The sequence below is a fragment of the Festucalex cinctus genome, chromosome 16 (assembly GCF_051991245.1).
Source record: "Festucalex cinctus isolate MCC-2025b chromosome 16, RoL_Fcin_1.0, whole genome shotgun sequence".
In the NCBI taxonomy this organism is placed as follows: domain Eukaryota; kingdom Metazoa; phylum Chordata; class Actinopteri; order Syngnathiformes; family Syngnathidae; genus Festucalex; species Festucalex cinctus.
This window is the reverse complement of record NC_135426.1, coordinates 24,109,682-24,130,579: the sequence shown is the minus strand read 5'-3', so window position 1 is coordinate 24,130,579 and position 20,898 is coordinate 24,109,682. Positions and strand designations below refer to the sequence as shown.

General features: G+C 42.2%; 3 protein-coding genes across 4 annotated transcripts in view; all 3 read left to right on the top strand.

The window, feature by feature from the left end:
• The window catches only part of mad2l1 (MAD2 mitotic arrest deficient-like 1 (yeast)), a 36,302-nt gene extending 25,103 nt beyond the window's left edge, over positions 1 to 11,199 (top strand). Inside the window, exon 6 of one of the 2 annotated variants that reach the window (XM_077499894.1) lies at positions 10,680 to 11,199. In XM_077499894.1, the coding sequence (XP_077356020.1) occupies positions 10,680 to 10,775 (96 nt within the window). In that variant the 3' untranslated portion in view covers positions 10,776 to 11,199. Of the gene's footprint in view, positions 1 to 6,810; positions 7,518 to 10,679 lie in introns of those variants that run through there. The other variant, XM_077499898.1, reaches the window with a different exon arrangement.
• LOC144003528 (uncharacterized) lies at positions 8,000 to 11,199 on the top strand. The gene is made up of 3 exons (XM_077499899.1): positions 8,000 to 8,384; positions 9,456 to 9,767; positions 10,213 to 11,199. Exons 1-3 carry the CDS (start codon positions 8,241 to 8,243, stop codon positions 10,354 to 10,356), a joined length of 600 nt encoding a protein of 199 aa, XP_077356025.1. The 5' UTR covers positions 8,000 to 8,240; the 3' UTR covers positions 10,357 to 11,199.
• A 427-nt stretch (positions 11,200 to 11,626) lies between these two features.
• On the top strand, positions 11,627 to 20,431 carry LOC144003657 (uncharacterized). The gene is made up of 8 exons (XM_077500135.1): positions 11,627 to 11,808; positions 12,927 to 13,036; positions 13,227 to 13,311; positions 13,423 to 13,618; positions 14,526 to 15,526; positions 16,663 to 17,441; positions 18,394 to 18,597; positions 19,122 to 20,431. Exons 1-8 carry the CDS (start codon positions 11,717 to 11,719, stop codon positions 19,421 to 19,423), a joined length of 2,769 nt encoding a protein of 922 aa, XP_077356261.1. The 5' UTR covers positions 11,627 to 11,716; the 3' UTR covers positions 19,424 to 20,431.
• The last annotated feature ends 467 nt before the right edge of the window (positions 20,432 to 20,898 follow it).

The following is a 20,898-nucleotide window of genomic DNA, read 5'->3' as shown; positions in this document are numbered from 1 at the left end:
GGTTGTTGTCTCTACTCCAGTTCTTGTCGCTATTCCAGTTGTTGTTGCACCCCCAGTCTCTGTCACGCCTTTCGTTGTTGTTGCACCCATAGTTGTATCTACGCCAGTAGTTGTCTCACCTGCAGTGGCTGTTCCACTTCTGGTCGTTGTCTCTACTGTGATTGTTGTTGCCATTCCAGAGGTCGTCACACCAGTGGTTGCTGTTGCACTTTCAGTTGTAGTTTCTTCACTGGTGGTTGTCACAACTCCGGTTGTTGTTGTGGCTCCAGTTGTCTCAATTTCCGTTGTTTCCACTCCCGTGGTTGTCACACTAACTGTTGTTGTTGCTACTCCAGTTGTTGTCTCTCCTCCAGTTGTTGTTTCTAAAGTGATTGTTGTAATGGTATCAGTTTTTGTTGCATCTTCTGCTGTTGTCTGACCTCCAGTTGTTGAGGTTCCTTCAGTTGTTCTTGTGACTTCAGTTGTTGATGAACCTCCAGTCACACCTCCGGTTGTTGTTGCACCCTCAGTTGTTGTTACACCTTCAGTTGTTGTTTCTCCAACTGTAGTTAAACCTCCAGTGGTTGTTGCACCACCAATTGTTGTCGCCATTCCAGTTGTTGTCTTTACTCCGGTTGTTGTCTCTACTACAGTTGTTGGCGCTATTCCAGTTGTTGTCACACCTTCAGTTGTTGTTTCTCCAGTTGTAGTCAAACCTCCAGTGGTTGGTGCACCACTAGTTGTTGTCTCTACTCCAGTAGTCGTCTCTGCTCCAGTTGTTGGCGCTACTAAGGTTGTTGTCTCTAAAGTTGTTGCTCTTTCGGTTGTCAGCAGTTCCATTCTTGTCCCAACTTGGGTGAATATATGAAGATTAGAAAGATTAGTCGCCAACATTTAAAGTCAGTAGTCATTTTCTTCATAGCACAAAATGGCAGATTTACCGAAAAACAGTAGCAAGGCTGATAACGATGGTGCAGCAATCATTGTTTCGGTCTTTGAGCCTGCAAAATGTGAACACACAGTTAATCCAAGAAACTCACCGTTTAATCCAAGGAATTGAACAGTTACTTTTTTCAAATATTTTTTTTGCAGTTGCCGTTCATCCATCCATCCATTTTCTTAACCGCTTCCTCCTCGCAAGGGTCACGGGGGTGCTGGAGCCTATCCCAGCTGGCTTCGGGCAGTAGGCGGGGTACACCCTGAACTGGTTGCCACTGCCAGCCAATCGCAGGAGTTGCCGTTGTTTAAGTTTTATTTAAAGTTCGGGTGGTATTTGGCCTAAATTAATCAGAATGTTCCCTAGTAAAGGATATCATGTTTTTGGCCAGACTCTCGAACTAGTTTATTTTGTTCATAAATGTTGTTCCACAAATCTCATCTTTGCATATAGTGTATTTGTGTAAAAACCAAGAACCCTATTTCTGGTGCTCTAAAAAAAAAAAAAAATCCTTCAAATGACTGTTCCTCGGATCAGGACAGAGCTGGATAAGACGGCATTCAAACATGGAACAACAAAAGAAAAAGATCCGACCCAGCACTTACTACTCTGGGAGAACGCATGTCTGTTGTAAAGGAACGGCAAACAAATGCTATTGGACAATGTGACTACTTCTAAAATTGGCACAAATTTGTTGTTAAATTATTTTACACTGGTACATGATTGTGATTTTGTTGTGTAATATTTGCTTCTGGTTTTATATTATTGGAAGTATGTCTTTGCTGCCCTCTTGGCCAAGTCACTCTTGGAATAAAGATTTTTCATCTCAAATATATATTTTTTTTACTTGATTAAATAAAGGAAATAAAAAAAATAAATATATGAACATTTGATGTCAATTATATCAATATTTTTAAAATGTATTTTTCTCATGAAGACCTACGTTTTGCTTAAAAATATGTGCAAAATACAATATATTGTAAATTAAATATATTGCTACGTAATAATATACATTTTATTCCAATGTTGCCAAGTATTTTTTCCCAAATTGTTGTATTTATTTGTCATTTGAAAAAATCAAAACAAAAACTTGAATTAGTGTAAAATAAGACTTAAGGAAGTTATTAACTTCCCAATAAAGGATTTCATTTTTTTACACCCAAAATTGAAAGTTACACATTTTAAAATTTGCATCTTAATGAAAAAAAAATAAAGAAAACAAAACTTTAATTATGGTATTAAAATAATTTGATAGGCCATTAATTAATTAATTGTTCAACGCAAAATAAAAAAAAAAAAAAAAAAAAAAAAGAGTACCTACCCTTTCGCAGTTTGAAAAATTCCTGAAAAAAAAAAAAAAAAAAAAAAAAGATACATACAAAATAATTGTGGCACATGCATAATTAGATATTAATACAAATGTTATTTTTAAAAATGTTTTTTTTTTTTTTTACATTACCAATTGTTTTCACGATTACAAAAAAACCAAAAACATTTTATTATAAAACCTTGAAACTTAAAAAGGTACTTACCTCTACGTGTTGGTGCTTTTTTTTTTTATTCTTATTTTTTTATATCTGCATAATTATTAATAAATTAATAAACATGTGTGTGGTTTTGGTCTGCCGTGATCTCCTGCGTTTGCATGTGTACGTGCATGCGTATATATGTAGGGAGGACGGCCAACAGTCGTGACGATGACAAAATTGTGCCGAAGGTTTCGTGGCATCAAGTGATGCTGACTGTTAACAAAAGAAGCAAAACTGCCCGAACCACTGTCATGTCTTTGTGCCTTTCCCCGGTCACTTCCCAAGACAATAAGTCAAGCATTCCACTTATGTCGACCGACTCGGCCACATTTTTATTGAAAACATGCAACAATATTTTTTTTATTTGATTTATTTTTTTTTTGCTCTAGTTTCGTATGGCGAAGGAATTTTAGGATGAAAATTAAGCACGGTTATCAAGAAGGAAATAAAAGGAAAACAAAAGATGCACCTGTTTGCATAAAGGACAGTTTTTGGAGAAAGTGGGGGGGGGATATTTTTGCAATATCTTCATTACACAGCTTTCTCATACATTCTAATTTCAGATCCATATTCTCATTTTCATGTCTTTCATATATTTCATTTTCTGCTCACGAAATTCCAAGGCTATCTTTTCATGCGTGGACATTTTTTTTTAATTTTTTTTTGGTCTCTGCTGGAGGGCAGCATTTTCTTTCAGGGATGCCATGCATACCCGATGTGGAGGATACAATCTTTGTGCAATGGCTCCTTCATGAGGGTTCGAGTCGTTTCCGCTGCGCATCCTCCAACATCGGCGTTCGAAAAACTCACATCGTCCTTCGAATGAAATCAAAATAACGAGAGAGAGGCAGACAGTGGAATAATCTGAATTTACGAGCGATGCTCTTTTTCTTTCAGCCGTGCATTCCGGACACAATTTCCAACATCAAAGATGTGCTGAATTTCATAATTCATAAGCGTACTCCACAACACCATAGTCTAGGACAGCCGTGTCCAAACGGCGGCCCGGGGGCCATTTGCGGCCCGCCGTCCATTTTCAGTGGCCCGCCACATATGCTAAAAAAATGGCATTTGACTCTGTTCAAATCAAATAAACAAAACAAAAATGTTTGGAGATGGTCAAAGTAAGAAGGTATCGAAAAACAGGTGCCAGTAAAGGTTATTTTAGTTCACTAAAACTAATGAAAAAAACTCAAATTCAAAAAACAATATTGTTACCGAAATAAAATAAAAACAAAAATGCTTATTAAAAAAACAAAAACTAACTGAAACTACATTTTATGTTTACAAAACTAACTATAACTAAAGCAAACATGTCCTTCGTTTTAGTCTTTGGTAATTAATCGAATGCATGATCCTTTGGGGATGATTTTAAAATGTGATTTTTAGTAGATTTATTTTGATATAAACCAGAATAATGACGTTTGAAAGTATGTCACGCAGAAGTGATGTCATCTAGCAGCTTCAGATGACATTGCTCCCATGGTGTTTTTTTTTTTTTTTTTTTTAATATTGTGCACAAGTAATACACTTTATTTTTTTTTTAAACAAAAACTAATACTAATACTGAAACTAACAAACTAATCTAAAACTAAGCATTTTTTTTAAAGAACTAAACTAATAAAAACCATCCATCCATCCATTTTCTTGACCGCTTATTCCTCACAAGGGTCGCGGGGGGTGCTGGCGCCTATCTCAGCTGGCTCTGGGCAGTAGGCGGGCGACACCCCGGACTGGTTGCCAGCCAATCGCAGGCCACACAGAGACGAACAATCATCCACACTCACACGCACACTGAGGAACAATTCAGAGCATCCAATTTACCTGCCATGCGTGTCTTTGGAATGTGGGAGGAGCCCGGAGTACCCGGAGAAGACCCACGCGGGCACGGGGAGAACATGCAAACGCCACCCGGGAAGGTCCGAGCCTGGACTCGAACCGGAGTCCTCAGAACTGGGAAGCGGATGTGCTAACCACTCGACTACCGTGCCTCCCTAATAAAAACTAACTAAAATTAAAAATTTCAAAACCATAATAACCCTACTGCCATATTACAAAAAAAAATGGTTTATATACTGTAGCATTTTTCTAAATATGCAAAAGCACAAATAAATGATTTGTACAATTTTTAGGATTAGACACAATTTCTCTTCATAACATAATGTGGCCCTTGCGTCCTTCTGATTTTCTAGATGTGGCCCTCAAATGAAAAAGTTTGGACACCTCTGATCTAGGACCAATTAAGACAAATGTAAGTCACGCTCATGCAAAGCCACTTAAATGACCTCGCTTAAGCCTAGTCTTGGCTTGATATAAACCCGGTCTGTGAAACCGGGTTTTAGTGCAGCGGTCGTCCAAATCCAATCATCTGATATTGGATATTTCAACCCCCCCAAAACGTAGCCTTGGTCTATTTTTGGTCTCAAGACCCAAAAACCAGTCGGTGGCATGTTTGCAAACGATGCTTATCCGTAACCGATAGCGACTGACCCGCGTCAAAGTTTTTCCAGCCATCGCGTCTTATTTTGACGCACTTGCTCGCCGACGCATTTTCCACATGCCGGGCATACTTCCTTCCACATGCCTTCGCTTCGGGTGCCCGTCTGCTGATTAGCATCCGATTTGTGCTGCAGATTGTTGTCGAGCGACCAATCTCGCATCAGTTCTACCTGCACTCTGTACATGCAAGTGGATTTTTTTTTTCCCTTTGGAAAATACATTCATGTGACATGACGTCCTCTGACGCAATTCTGGGCAATAGAAAACCAAACCGACAACTGCAAAATGAATCAATTTCACGGTAAACTAGCACAGTTGGCGGTTGAGAGGGGATAAATGGGACTACATGGTACACGTTTTGTTATGATGTCAAATCACTTTTGTCCCAAGGTTGATGCCACGAAAGGTGTCAGCCACGTTCGCCGATATCCGAGAGCAGGCAAGAAGCTGGAAAAGTCGACTCATGAGCAACCTGCCACCTGATATCACATCCATTCTTATGCACACCGTAAAATGAAATGTTTCGTCGTTATAGTCGTGTTTTCTCATGAGCATTTTTTTGGCAAAGGAAAAGGGAAGTCATCCAGAAAACAAACAAACAAACAAACAGCGAGACTATTTATAAGAAATATTCAGAAAAAAACAAATATGTAAAGACTAGGGGTGTGAATTGCCTCGTACCTGACGATTCGATTCGTATCACGATTCACAGGTCACGATTCGATTCGATTAATCCCGATACGAATTTATAAGTCGATTGTTGCGATTTTTTTTCATTCAAATTTAGAAAATACTAATCAGTAAGCTTGTAGAGTGTAAGATTTATATGAAAATGTATTATTTATTGATCTTATAGAGGTTGTAATCTGTTTCATGTTTGAACAGCATTAAAATAAAATATTAAGGCTTAATGTTCCGTTCATATAACATTCTTCCATGCTCAAGGTGTGAATCCGAACCCGAAGTCAGACGTTTTGTTGAATATTTTTCCATTAAAAATGGAAGTTTAAAAATCGATTCACACAAAAAAAAAAAAAAAAAAAAAAAAGGCAATGATGATAAGACGTTGAATCCGAATACCGAATGAACAATTCTGAGCTCTTAAAAAAAAAAAAAAAAAATTGATTTTTTTTTTATTGAATCGATTCGAGAATCGCGCGATGTAGTATCGCGATATATCGCCGAATCGATTTTTTAACACCCCTAGTAAAGACTATTGATAAGAAATCATACTTTAAGATTAGATAAACAAGTACAATTTTAATGTCTTTTTTTTCCATCCATCAATTTTTTTGAGCCATTTATCCTCACTTAGGGTCATTCATCCATCCATTTTGTAAATAATGCACAAAAAGTTTGATTTTGTTTGGAAGCAAATACTCGAGGCCCTATAGCCCAAATACTATTAGTATTATTTAGTTAAATCATTTATTTAAAACTATTTATTTACCATTTCTGCAAATTAATTACTGTCTTCTTTTTGGGGGTCTTTTGAATTGTTTTTTTCCTTTTTTGTTTTTTGATTGCAGATGGCTTTGGAAAAGTTAGGTTTATTTTTTGTTTTTTTTGTCCATTAGTCTGTACTTTCTTTTCTTCCTTTGGCCTCGTTTTTAACGGCAAAATAACAAAACCATTAAGAAGAAGAAGAAGAAAAAAAAATCCATCAATTTTCTGAACCGCTTATTCTCACTTAGGCTGTTGTGCCCAATCATTCTCTATTTGGAAAAATTGACATTACCAAAATAAAATAAGAAATAATGTCAAAGTTAAAAAAAATAAATAAATAAAAAAAAATCCTGACGTGTTCAGTTAAGCAATGAAAGCGCCAAAACCGTGAAATGGTGACGTCTGTGATTTTGCTGATAGCTGGTGACGTTTCTTGCTGGACTTGAGCTGTGAAGAATAAGGAGTTGCTATCATCATCATCATCATCATCATCATCATCACAGCGCTCTGGCCAACTGGAAAGACTTCATTTCGACAAAATGGAGCAAAACCAAGAATGTAGATTTGAACTCAAAACACCTTACAAAAAAAATTTGCCGTTTTTAAACTGGAAACGTTTCTCATTAGCAGCTAACCTAAAACTTTTGTCATCAGCTACCATTCGCTGTCTACTCGACTTCTTTTAAGGAGTTTGAATTCTAGATTCTTGTTTTGATGTCTCAACTATGCCAGTATAGAAGCTAGCCTGCTAACCTACAGCTAGCTATAGAAGTACATGAGTCGTCTTGCCGTATACCAGCTGTTCTAGTTATAGGTTATTGCTAGCATTGGCAGTCAACCCCAGTGCCTTTTGGGAGTTTGAGTCCGAGATACGTGTTCGACGTTCGGACCATGTGACCCCTGCTCCAGCAGCTAACATTAGCAATACCGATGAATTCTTCTTTGACATTTGCAGCATGTCAAAAACTGACGAAGGAGCTGGCCGGCTAATCGACAACGATGTGTAGAGTTGATGTTGGCTGTGGATTCAACTTTAAGTAGTAATGGTCATTCTCACATTGTTGTGTTTGTGGTATTTTATTTATTCATTCATTTATTTTTAATAAAAATCATCAACAGCAAGTTCATTTTTTGTTGCTTTTATCACCGTTTAGGTGTGGCAGGCAACACAAAGAAGCAACCCATGGTGGAAATGTATCTTGTCCTTTGCCTCCACCCGCTGGCAGGTGTGAGAACTGTTTAAACTGTTTATAATTGTAATTACTGTTTGCCCAAATTTACATTCTAGTTAAATGGCAGATAATACCAGAAAACACATAAAAAAATACAAAACGTCATAAAAGATAAAGATAAAAAAAAGTCAATTTTTAATATCGACACTTCAACAAATAAATACATGAATACATAAATAAACATTGACCCCGACCCACCTACACATTTTTTATATCAATTAAAATGATGGGGAAAAAACGTTCTTGTGAATAAATTTTTATTAAAAAAAAAAAATGGGTTCGCATATTTGTAAAATGAAAAAAATCAAAACAAAACCAAAAACAAAGAGAGGCCAAATGCATCGCGTGTTTGCCATAGTTCCCGGGGTGGGTGGTGGGTTGCAGAAAAGGCTCCCCTGTCTGCCCTGTGCGTCCCCCTAAAAACGCCCCCTGGCCGCCGGGGCTCGCCGGAACAAATGAGCGTGCCCGTTTGGCGAAACCGTCCAAGGAACGCGATTCACCCCCCCCCCCCGGGACGGAGCAGAGAAACGAGCACCTTTCGGCATCGCACCTTTCGGCATCGCACCTCGCTTGGTGGGTGAGTCGCGACCGCGTCGGACGTGTTGAGGGAAGTGCGGAATGGCCGAGCAGCAGCAGCAGCAGCAGCAGGAGGAAGCGATGAGATCGGGCGACGTGCCGGTGCCTGATGGCTCGGCGACGGGGAAAGCGCTTTCCCTCGCCCGGCTACTGCAATACGAATGCTCCCGCTTGCTCCAGTTATACGTGAGTCTTGCTAATATTGACATAAAGACAAATTGTAGAAATCTATAGACCGTCGTTGTCATGTGTTGTTTTGCTACGGTTCATAACGGTACATTTCTTCTTCGAATTGACTTCTGTGGGCTGCAGCGTGCAACTGCAATGCATCACAAGTCATTACCACCCAAGATAAATAATGTTGATGACGCCCACGTAGATAAATGTTTTATTTCGTTAGCCTCGGTTATTGTTACCTTGGCACTCGAGAAATGACTTGGGGGGTTTCATCAAATATTTGTTTGTATTTAACTTTATAGTTTTTTTGCATTGACAATTTTATATTTATTAATTGATTTAGAAGAAGCCTTGGATGGGGGTTTTAAATTATTTTGTTTTTATTTCACATGTAATTTTACATTTTTGGCATTCTTTATAGCTATATATTTTTTTTTAGGAAAAAATTGAATGGGGTACATGAAATATTTATACACTTGCATCCACATATTTGCACATTTGTGCAATTTATTTTATTGTATTTAGGTTCTCTTTAGTTCATGTACTTATTATATTGCCTTGCTGTTATAAAAACTTATTGAAAATGCCTCATATAGTGTTATTTTTTGTATGTTTTGTATTTTTTTAATATATATTTTTGCACTAATGCAGTATCTTGGACAAAAAAACCCATCAAAATAAGTTAAATTCATGTATTTTTTTTATAAACAAATTAGATTTTTAAAAACCGAGCTTTGTTTTTCTCCCACCATCGTGTCTTTGGCAGTTGTTGTCCTGGAGAGGAGATTTTGTCCGATGGCATCCAAACTGGCCGTACAGTTTACTAGATGGACGGGTGATGCTAAATTGCGAGTCGTTTGAGTTGTCATTGCATATTGGCCGAACACGGCCTTGAAAATGCTCTCATGGGCTCTACCAAGATGCGGACACTAATCAGACTAAAAGCAAGCCGCCACGCCACCCATTTCCCCCCTCCAGTCTCCAGCCTCCCTAATGGATTGTGTATTTTTTTGTGCCTGAGCTTCTTTGGCATGATCCATCTAATAATCAATACGACCGTGAAACCGCAACCGCTTCCAGACGGAGCAGGAGACCTTCTTGTCGGAGCAGCCCAGCGAGGGCCGCCGCATGGTTTCCCTGAGCCCGAGCCCCGAGGAACCCGACCCGGAGGAGGCTGCGCGGCGGCTGCACGGCGCCCTGCGCCAGTGCTTGGGCCTGCTGCACTGCGCCATCGCCAGGGCCGAGGAGGAGTGGGGCGAGCTGGACGGCGGCTACGAGACCCTGCGCGACACCGTCCGGATCCGGCTGGAGCATTTACTTCACACCACCAAACATCTGTTGCAGACTGACGACGCCACACTGGAAGTCACCCCGGATATGCGGTGTGATGAGGTACAGCATTTACACGTGCAATTTTCATACACTCGTCCGTCCCACAACGGTGTAGTCTGATCGCCCACAGCATTCTGACAACTGTAGTAATGCATTATTTGGGTTGACAGTGCCACAGAAATGTGAATGTATTTGTCTACTCTTTAAAATCTTATTTAATCTAGTTGTCCATCCCACAACGTTGTATTCTGACCGCACAAAATATAATAACAGCGATAATTGTGCTCACTTTTGGTAATATCAGGTTATGAATTCAACACTCAATTGCACCACGTTATGCACGGTCTGAGACCTAATACAGTCGCTGTTCGTCCCACAGCATTGTAAACAGACCGCCCACGTTGTTATGATCATGGTCATAATGCACCTTTTGACTGGCAGAATTTAAACGTGAACTATTTTTGTAATCATATTAGAAAACAACCATGGCTGTCTTTGTGGCTAGGAAACCGACGGCGGCGGCGGCGGCGCTTTCCAACTGAAAATGTGGACGCATCGCGTGCTGCTGGAGTTGGTCCACTGGGCCGACCACGCCGCGCAGGCTCTGCACGTCCTCCACACGCATCGGGAAGGAACGCAGGACGATTAAAGCGGCAAATGAACTCACTCCACACTAACCAACCGGCATTCCCTCATTCCCACGCGAGGATTTGGACAGCGGCGGTTCCATTGTACAATGTCACTCCACGGCTTGTTTTACTTCTTCCAATCCAGCGTCATACTGTTCTACTTTGATTGACACTCACAACTGTTTTGATTGGCCCAAATGCCATAATCTGTTTATTTTCAGTCACATTTAATACATATTGTCCTTGTAACATTATGACATGAATGCACCGTTTTGTGCGAAGCTGATAAAAGTAGTGTGAATTTAACGATCAGTTTATTTTCAATCATATTTCTGTCCCACAGTGTCATCATTGGAGCTGGTGTATAAAAGGCCAATTCAACAGTCACTGTCCAAATCCCGTGGAACAACACGCTGCTTCACTAACTAAGCTCCTTTAATAAGGTCCGGCTTTGCCCAGGCGGTATTTCCTCTGCGAGTGCTAAAATGACCTCCAGTTGGCCACCGTTTGCTGCGAGGCTCGTGTGCAGTGACCCACTTTCCAAGCATTTTGTGTGTAATTTATTCTATTTATTAGAACATATTTAAGACTAATAAACTAACTGCTAGAAGTAGCCAAAAAATACCCGACTGACTTACAAACTGTGACTGTTTTTATTTTATTTTTATTTTGTCCCTCACTGATTCCAAAAAGATGGAGTTTATCGTTTGTATACCGGTAGTTTGCTTTTGATGGACTACTTGAATGTGCTGCTACACTGTTGGAGCCATCCAAGGTTTCCCAACTCAGGGGTTGGGGACCCAAAATGGGCGTGAATCCATTTTTATTGGCTCGTGCGAAATAAATCACATCAAACAACAAAATCTTAAGCTGGTGTTCTTGTTGTCAAAGTCAACTTAAACTTTTTTTTTTTAAAGCAGAATAAATGAGACTAAGGTTGTATTTTTTTTTCCAAGAAAATAGTATTAGGAGTCATTTTTTTTAAGAATTAAATTGCATTTTTTATGAGGAGAAAAAGCTATGATATTTAAAAAAAAAAGAAGTTTTTTTTTGTTAGTAAGGCATGTTATGGAAGTGAAACATTACTAGGAACCTTTAGGGGAGGGGACTGGGTTTAAAAAAAAAAAATACATACATATATATATATATATATATTAAAACATAGATTTTATATATCTAGATTTGTACAAGTAGTTGAAAAGTTCGTTGCGAAAGTGCCACATTTGATATGCATTAGCACCCAAACAAACGAAAGGATGTTGTGCGCATGCGCATGCGCATTGAGCCGAGCCCCCCACCACCACCACCACCACCAGCAGCAGCAGGAAGGAGGGAGCGCGGCAGCCGACTGGACTCGGGAAGCACTGGCTGGCAGTCCTAATGGCGGAGAATGTGCGCTCGCCTTTCGACTACCGCGAGCCACCGACGCTCGACAGCGACGGGGACGGCAGCAAACCGCCACCGCCGCGCGGGTAAGTGACCGCGGTTCGGGCCTGCTTTTTGTTCCATTGCCCGTCATATTTACGGGGCTTTGTTAGCTAGGCTCTATCTCGACTCGGGGCAAGCGCGCGTTAACAACCCCCCCGCCCCCCTCCATTTCTCATGTGTGATTTTTATGAGAAAAACGCGCATTTAAGGCGTTTTTGGTTCATTTGCGAGTCGCGGAGGTGCCGCGCCACTCGTCGCCATCCGCTCGCGGCATCTTTTCGGTCACGGCGTCTCACCCCGGCCCGGCTTGTCGTGATGTTTTGACGCTACGCTGAAGCTAACTGGTTAGCCGCGGCGTTAGCATCGAGAGCCCAGTGGGGAACATCAGCTGGACTCCGGATGATTTCGAGCTGATCAAAGATCAGCTGGACTTGTGGAACCCCCCACATCATCATCATCATCATCATCATCATCAGCAGCTTTGCAAAATCAAAAGATGCAGAAATGATACAGAAAGCTTGTGTACAAGTCGATCTTAACTAACGTTAACCCTCCATGGGGGTCAGATTGAACTATTTTAATGTTTAACCTCTCTGTTAAGTCGTCGGTCAAATTGACCCACAACACCACCTTGAGCACTCATTACACTTATGTTTAACATAAACAAAGATTTAATACAATGAGAATAAGGCATATTTTCGTTCTGGTAAAAAAAAAAAAAGACGTTGTAATCTATAGAATTCAAGTCACTATTTTTAAAGAAGAAAATGGTTACAAGCATAAAATAGAGAAAATATTATTTTTTTCTCCTCTTGAGAAACAATATGAGGGGAAAAAAAAAAAATCAGCTTTTGTCCAAAGGAACCAAATGGTCATATAACAATCATATCTAACCAAGAAATATCCCATTGAGATTAAAAACCTCTTTTCAAGTGAGTCCTGGCTAAGAAAAAAAATAGAACCACCACCAAATAAAACAAAATCATTACATATTTTAAATACACAGTAAGAAAAACAAGTGCAATTGTGGAAATTTTAGGTAGTTAATGGACCTCAAAGAAGCGTGATAAACAGTATCAACGAAAAACATTTTACAGCAGCATTCAGTCATTTATTATAAAAGATATTATTGGAGACGTCATGGCTGTTCTTGTTTTTCCAGCCGCGTTTGCGGGAGGAAGCGGAAGGGGACGCCGGTGAAGGTGTGCGACCGAGCGTATGTGACGGAAGATGAGGAGGAGGAGAGCATGTCTGAGCACAGTTACAGCCCTGGTCAGTACACTCACTCACTCACTCACTCACTCACACTTCGGCTTTTCAGTCCCTCCAGGATGTCATGATCAATCGTCGCACTTTGCCCAACAAATTGTGTTAAATTTGACACAACAATCCCCCCAAATCCTGGCGGGACTGTCGATTACTTTGTGTGAATCGTGCTGAAGGTGAGATGTTGCTCATTCAGGCGACGGCCAATATCCAGAGGGCGCCGAGGATGGCCTCCCTCCCCCGGGGAGTCCCTACTACTTAACAGACCCCGCTCAGCTCTGGTAAGGAGGACCCGTTACCATGGTAACTACGCAGACTCCGCCTCCATCATCGCCGAGGTCTCCCGAATACTCACGCTTCCGTTTTGTGTGCGTGCGTGTGCATTTCGTCAGCGTGCCGGAGCTGGGCGAGGAAGGCGCGGGCGGCGTCCGGGGGCCCGTCCTCTTCCACCCGCCGCCCAACTGCCGCATCCGCGAGGTGCACTGCGGGACTCAGGTGCGGCTGGTCGTCATAGCGATCCGAGATATCGCCAAAGGGGAAGAGATCACGGTGGATTACAGCCTGACGGACTGGGGCGAGAATGCCATGGTGAGAAATTGTTTCCCGACGTCAAGCGGCAGGGTTCTCGAGTGGGTATTGATGACGTGAAGTAAAAATGATGACAAAAACTTTTGGTTGGGGGGCCATCACGCTTAACTCTTTGACCGCCAAATACGGTAAATACCGATTAGTAAAATCATGACGTGTGCCGCCATAAACGTTAAATGACGTCAACTACGTTTTTTTTTTGTTTTTTGTTTTTGTTTTTGAATGAATGGGACGTGCAACGTCTAAAGTGGAGTGCTGCCTGGTAAATGGGTTGTGGAATCAAAAACACCACTAACTATGGCCAGCAGATGGCAGCATTGTATCTCTTTTCAGTGGATTGCCAGTATATGGAATTACAATGATGAAATAGAACGTTTTCAAGGATGATGTGAATGAGCCTTTGTCACAATAAATCTAATTGACAGAACGTCACGAAACAAAAATATTAGTGTCAAAGTAACTGTTGTGCAGAAAATGTATCTTTTCACAAAAAGCTTGTTTTCAACTTTTCAATTTTCACTAAATGTCACTCAAATTACATTTTCAAATGGTGATTAGTGATTACTAAAGAACAGTAAGGTAGAAACAAACTTTTTTTTTTCTAATGGAAGAATGGAATGCAATCTTTCATTTAGTACACACATTGTATATGTAGTAAAAAGCAAACAATATTCTTTTTGCCTTGAAAGATGAGTTAAAATGCTCAAAATGGGCTGGCACTTTGGCGGGGTTGTTTTTTTTTTGTGTTTTTTTTTAGGTAACGTGTGGCAGTAAATGAATTAATATATTTTATATATACAATGCAACAGATTTTTGCTCTCAGTGGCAGGAGTTAGTTTTCGTGGGGATTGGCTATAGATCATTTTTACTGATGCTAATATTTGCCACTTGCGTGTGTACCCACCAGGACGAAGAGGCCGGCCCCCACCCGCTGTCCCTCTCCGTTTCAGATTACCTCACCCCCTCCTGGTCCCTGTCGCCCTCATCCTCACCACTCACACACTCCGAGCCCAGTGACTCGGACCGCGAGGAGGACGAAGAGGAGGAAGAGGATGACGATGAAGACGAGGAGGAGGAAGAGGAGGATGACGAAATGGAGGCGATGCGGGGCCGGATGCTTCGCCGCCGCAAGAAACGCAAAATGCCAGCCGTGGTCAGCGCCAAGAAAAAGGGTGCGCCCGCCTCCTCCCGGGGGCCGGGGCGCCCGTGCTCGTCCTTTTCTGCGCCTCCCGCCAGGTCAAACACGCAACCGGTCGGCGCCGTAGCTCCCCCGACCACCAACATCAACAACAACATCAACATAAACATTGGCAGCTCCGGCGGCGCCCCGGTGAGCCGGCGCCAGCACTGCCCGTACTGTGGGCGCCACTATCGGTCTTTGGCGCGCCACCTGGAAAAGCATCACGCCAATCAGCCCGAGGTGCGCTCGGCTATGGAGCTGGCGCATCTCCGCACGCATTCCAACGGCAACCCCTCGCCTGCCTCCGCAACTCGCAGCCATTCCTTCGCGGTGCCGCAGCCTTCTGTCTCCAGTCCGGCGGCCCCGCCCTCCCTCTTCGCCAGGGAGCGGGACTCGCCGGGCGCCGTCTCTTTCTCGCTGTCTCTGTCGCCGCCCGCTCCGAAGAAGGTGGCGCCCGGCTCGTTGCTGTCAACCGCCAGGCGCGTCGCCCCTCCGGCGGCGGCCCGGGTGAAGAGCCCCACGCCTCCTCCCCCGTCTCCTCCCAGGAGAGGTCGCAGGATGAAGAGGGAGAAGCTTGAAGAGCAGCAAAAGGTCGAGGTCGAGCGGCAACAAGAGGAACTGGCACCACCTCCAACGCCGGAGCCGGACATCGATCCAGAAGAAGATCTCGATCTGAGTGCGGATGGAGACGGTGAAGCGCCAGAGGAGAAGAACGGAGAGACCACCAGGTGGGATCCTGAATCGTTTGACACTTGTCTAAGTGTGTTTTCGTGCATGAAAATAGGCCTGACTTAAAAAAAATAGTAACTGAAGCCCAACCTGGTGATGTTAATAACTCCCTGTACTGCAATAATAGTTTAACTGTAAAAAATATACAACAAACTATGGCCCCCAAAAAGCATTTAATATAGCACGCTCATCTTAATAACATAATAACATAACCTTATAACAAATTTTCTATACATTTTGCCCTTGCAATATTACTGGTAGTTTTATTCCTCCCACATGATTTGAACACAACACTTATGTATACATACTTAACCTTATTAATTCATTTGCTCCCAATAACGTGTAAATATATATTTTTTTTTATGTTTTAAGTGTCCCAAAGACGTATTTATAGCTTTTTTGTTTCTTTTTATGCTAAAGCATACAGAAATATTTGATGCAGCCTCTCAACTGCAAAGAACAGTTGCAGAAATGGTAGTTATTACAGAAACGGCCAGCAGGTGGCAGCAGAGCAAAGGAGATCAACCAGGGCCATGTAGAAAAAAAGCTCAATTACTTTAAATTGATTTTTTTCCAATTTTAAATCGATTTGTGAAAACTGATGAAACGTCTAATGCTAAGTGCTGCAAAACGGAAACAGATAGAAACATACTTTTTTCCTGATGAAAGAAGAGACGAATGTTTCTTTTGATGCTTTTATAGCAATTGAACACAAAATTCTGTCGGCCTTGCAAAATCAGTCAAAATTCAGTAAAACAGCGAACGGGATTGCTGCTGTGAAAATGGCGGCGAGTGACAAGTTAAAAGACAGATTTGGAAGTATTGCTGAGAGCCGGTTTACTTCTCTTCCTTGTGCAGTTCTCCAATGATGCAAAGTGTGCTTGGTTAAATATTTTTGTTTTCCCTAAAAATGACACATTGCGTAAGTAAACGGCAACATGTTCAATTAAACAATATAATCTATTGAAAGTTCTTAGCTTAATGCTAACCTAAAATGCAAAATGCCACAGATGGGCTAGTTGAAATGAGCATGATCATTTTAAACCTTCAAACAACTGCCTGCATGCAGGAGAATCTGAGATTTAAACGGCGTGCGGACGATGAGCATTCGTTCTAACAAGTGACCTTCTTCCAGGTCACGGCGGCACCACATGTCTCCGCTGCTGTCCTCGCTGTCCTCGCTGGTGGCGTACCTGCGGCAGCAGCAGCACGCCTCCTTCCTGTCGCTGGGCCGCTCGCGCTCGGCCGAGGCCTGGCGCCAGCTGTGCCACGCCAGCCTCTCGCTGCTCATCCTCTACAACCGCCACCGCGAGTGCGAGGTGGCCAAGCTCACCATCCAGGACTACCGCAAGCGCGCCGCCCCGCAGGACGCCTCCGGCGGCGAAACCCTCCTGTCGCCCTTTGAGCGCAGGGTCCTCTGCCACCTGCCGAGGGCCGGCGTCATGGGAAAGCGCGGCCGGGTCCAAGCGCTCATTCTGCCGCCCAACTGCGAGTCCTGCCTCGACCTGCTCCTTCAAACGAGCGCCGACGTGGGCGTGGACCCGGAGAGCCCCTACGTCTTCTCCCGCCCTTACCATTCCCCCGCCACCCCGCTCCGCGGCACCGACCTGCTGAGGAACCTGGCGCGGGCCAGCGGCGTCAAGAGCCCCGGGGCCATCACGGGCACGCGGGTGCGCCGCCAGGTGGCCATTCTCACGCAGCTCCTGCTCCTGGAGGAGGGGCAGGCTCAAGGCAGCGCCACCAGGCGCCTGGAGGACTTCCTGGAGACCGAGTACCACGTGACGCAGAACTGCTCCGCCATCTCGCGGGACGCCGCCCTGATGGGGCGGGTGGGCCGCGTGGTTCTGTACGGCGAGAAGGAGGGCGTGTTGTTCCGTGGGATGAGCCTGCAGCACATTTGTCTGGAGTTGGACGGTAAGATTCAAATTGCAAGGGGGCCACTGGAATCTTCTCGCTTGTTGAAGGTGCTTCACCTTTCCTCCAAAAAAAAGCTCCTTCTGTCCTAAATTTTAGTTGTGGAGTCTGTTGTTCGCATGACAGTTGTTGGTCCATTTTGAAAACCTCAATTTGAATTAGGGATAGACCGATTATCGGCCGGGCCGATAATCGGTGCCGATATTTGGCAGTTTGACAAATATCGGTATCGGCCTTTTGACCAATCTGAAAGCCAATAAAGCGGGTATTTTGAACACATTCTGACAATTTGTTCACCTTCTGCAAAAATCTTTTGAAACTTTTTATGAATCCTGATGAAAACCCCAAATTTGCTACGTTTGCGTTCATTTTTTTGCACAGTGAAATACAGGAACTTTTCATTTATGGATCTATTTCAATTTCCACTTTATAAATAAGGTTGCTGACACTGGGAATTCCCTACATGTTTTATTTTTAAGAAGTAAAAAAAAAAAAAAAGAAATGTTGAAACTCCCTGCAATTTTTTTTAAATATAATTTTTAAACAAAGCTGCCAATATCGTTTAAAATTGAAAAGAAAAAGTACTTTTGAATTTTTACACTAATATTTTCTCTTCTACAGCAAATAAATATCGGCTTGAAATATCGGTTATCGTTCTCCTTGAGTACTAATAATCGGTATCAGTATCGGCCTTGAAAAAGCCATATCGGTCTATCACTAATTTGAATATTTGGTCCATGAAACTGTTCACACAGTATATTGTCTGTATTTGTTCAAATTTCCTTTTCCAGTCCACGTATGTTGACATTTTATCCAGTCAGATTTAAAACGTTGATGATAGTCAAATCTGCTCAGGGCCTTCACAATCTTTAGTGCTGACATATGGAACACAAATTATATTAACTCTTTCTGAATCAGTTGGATTTCAAATTCGTCTTTTTGTGTCCGGCAGTGATGTCTGGCAACTCTGTCGACTCCGTCTCGGAAGCCTCGGAGGCAGAGGACTTGAAGGAGGAGGTGGCGGAAAAGGTGGAGGTGGTGGTGAAGAGGAAAGGACCGGGCAGACCCCCGAAGAAGAAAAGGGCGCCGACTCCTTCAGCCGTCAGCCCGTCGGTCGCCAGCGCCCCCAAGAGGAGGTCGCTCCCGCCCAAATCGGGTAACTCCAATCTGCCACTGTCACATGACCTCCATTTCTGGTTTATCATACAGTTCCCCCACAAAGTATTGCAACTGCAGTGTTCAATTCCTTTTTTGTTTTTGTTGTATACTAAAGACATTTGACATTTTTATATGCTTTTTCTTCTAAATATTTGGCCCCTTCTTTTTTTCCCCACAAATCTTTGACTTTTTTTTTTCTTTTTTTTTTTAGAATTACTTAGTGGGTGTCAATTCATTTCTCAATGAAATGTTTGTAAATATTATTACCATATATGTCAGTAAATTTAATTATGTATAAAAAAAGAATTTTCAAAACTGTTTTACATTTCTATTCAGTCAGAAAATGTGTACAATTTTAAGAAATATTTGTTATTAAAAAAAAAATAGTTTGTACATTTTAAAATCAACCTAAAAAAAAAAAGTGTTTATTTTTCTTTGTGTATTTTGAAAGTATTTATCCAATCTTATTTATTTTTTGTTATATTGATCCCCACATCCACACAATGCATTTACCTGCCACAGGGAAGCGCGGCGTTCTGAAGCGTCCCTGGTCCGAGGCGGAGCGCGTCGCCGTGGAGACGCACCTCAAACGCAACCTGGCCGACTTGCGCGTACCCGCCAAGGCCGACTGCGAGCGCTGCCTGGAACTCTGCCCGCTGCTCGTCAGCAACCAGCGCGACTGGCGCGCCATCAAGTTCTACGTGCACAACCGCATCCAGCTGCTGAAGAAGCAGGGCCGGCGGGAAAGCGCCGCCATCGCCGCCGCCGTCGCCGCTGCTGCCGCCGCCGCCGCCGCCGCAGCCACCACCACCGCCGTCTGTTGAGCCGGGACAAAGGTGGCAGGGTAAGGTAGGAGTCACCAGCAAACCCTGTTTTGTACAAAATAAATGCCCACGGGCATTATCGTTCTACATGGAGAAAGGAAGGACTTTATTTGGGGTCTTTATCGTCACACTTTTCTTCTTTTACCATCAGTGGCAGCCTTTCGTCACACGCATTTAAAAAAAAAAAAAAAAAAAGCCAAAGAATAAAAGTGGCGTTTGACTTTGGGGTGTGGCGGGCAGCCCAGGAGTTGTGTGACGTAGACGAAACTGCACATGTCGTAGCATCACATGGCAGCCATTCTGATGACCAAACATGAATGTGTAAAGCTCGTTGTTCTGGTCTTTTGGAAGCAGTGGTTCTCAAACCGGGTTCCCCTGGGGACGAGAAGTAAACACCTACGTTTGTGGACAAATTTTATTTTAATTTAAAATATATTCAGAACAAAAGGCTGGTTTTTTTTTTCCCCAGATTTTTTTGGGGGTAGTAATGATGTCTTTTCTGTTAAAAAAAAAAAAAGAAAAGAAAAAAAGGTGCAGATCAATCCAGTTATCAGTTAAAAATTGGAACCTTTCTTGCAGCACGTTGGTTGGGACTCACTGCTTTCAAGGCCCACACTTGGACTGCGTGTCTTCTCAACTGATATCATTCTGTTAATAGTGTGTGTTTATGTATTATTATTGTTAGTATTATTATTGTAAAAAATCTTTAGCTATGACACCAGTGTGACATGGTGGCGACGGCATACCTCCTACAGAGGCTACTGATATTCATCCAACAAATATTGTAATTATTCTACAGTCGTGATCTTACAGTTTGTTTTGTCTTCTGTGTACATACTTTACTTACTGTACATATGATCTGTATTAAAGTCAATGACTGTGTTTTGTTTTGTTTTTTTTAACTGGATTTTGATGTGAGTACAGTTTCACAATATTTCAGGGAGGAAGGTCTGAATTGTTGTGCTTAATATTCACCGTGATTAAAGGAATCGCCTTTGTTGTGTTTTTCTCAGTTTGTTTTTATTAATTTCTCAATGCATAAATGGATAAAATGTGTTTTATATTATTATGTATTTATATATGTGTTATTTAAATCATTGGCAACCTTGCCAGTAAGGTAAAGGTAGGATGGGACCGGGAAAAAAAAAACATTTAATTACATTTATAGTCATTACATTTATTAATCACTTTTTAAAAAACTGGTTAATGCTCTAATGAGCCCCAAAAATGTAATGCTTCCCAGATAAACGCTTTTAATTAATTTTAGTAACATATCAAGAATTGATTCGAGCCTTTATTATTCCTATCATGCCACCCTTGTAAGTTCCATTCTTCCTTGCTTCCTGCCCTTGCATTTTATTTTTCCTGCCAAATTAAGTATAACACCATTACAGTATGGATTACCCGCATCAAGGTGGACTGAAACACACACGAAAAAAGACCGGAAATGGTCTTTCAAAATAATGTTTTTTTAG

Bases quoted from the DNA above. Each gene is read 5' to 3' on its own strand.
- LOC144003657 (XM_077500135.1), top strand. From the start codon at position 11,717: ATGGCGGAGAATGTGCGCTCGCCTTTCGACTACCGCGAGCCACCGACG. The intron at 11,809-12,926 runs GTAAGTGACCGC...TTGTTTTTCCAG, and splicing joins AAACCGCCACCGCCGCGCGG to CCGCGTTTGCGGGAGGAAGC. The intron at 13,037-13,226 runs GTCAGTACACTC...TTGCTCATTCAG, and splicing joins TGAGCACAGTTACAGCCCTG to GCGACGGCCAATATCCAGAG.
- LOC144003528 (XM_077499899.1), top strand. From the start codon at position 8,241: ATGGCCGAGCAGCAGCAGCAGCAGCAGCAGGAGGAAGCGATGAGATCG. The intron at 8,385-9,455 runs GTGAGTCTTGCT...AACCGCTTCCAG, and splicing joins CCCGCTTGCTCCAGTTATAC to ACGGAGCAGGAGACCTTCTT. The intron at 9,768-10,212 runs GTACAGCATTTA...CTTTGTGGCTAG, and splicing joins CGGATATGCGGTGTGATGAG to GAAACCGACGGCGGCGGCGG.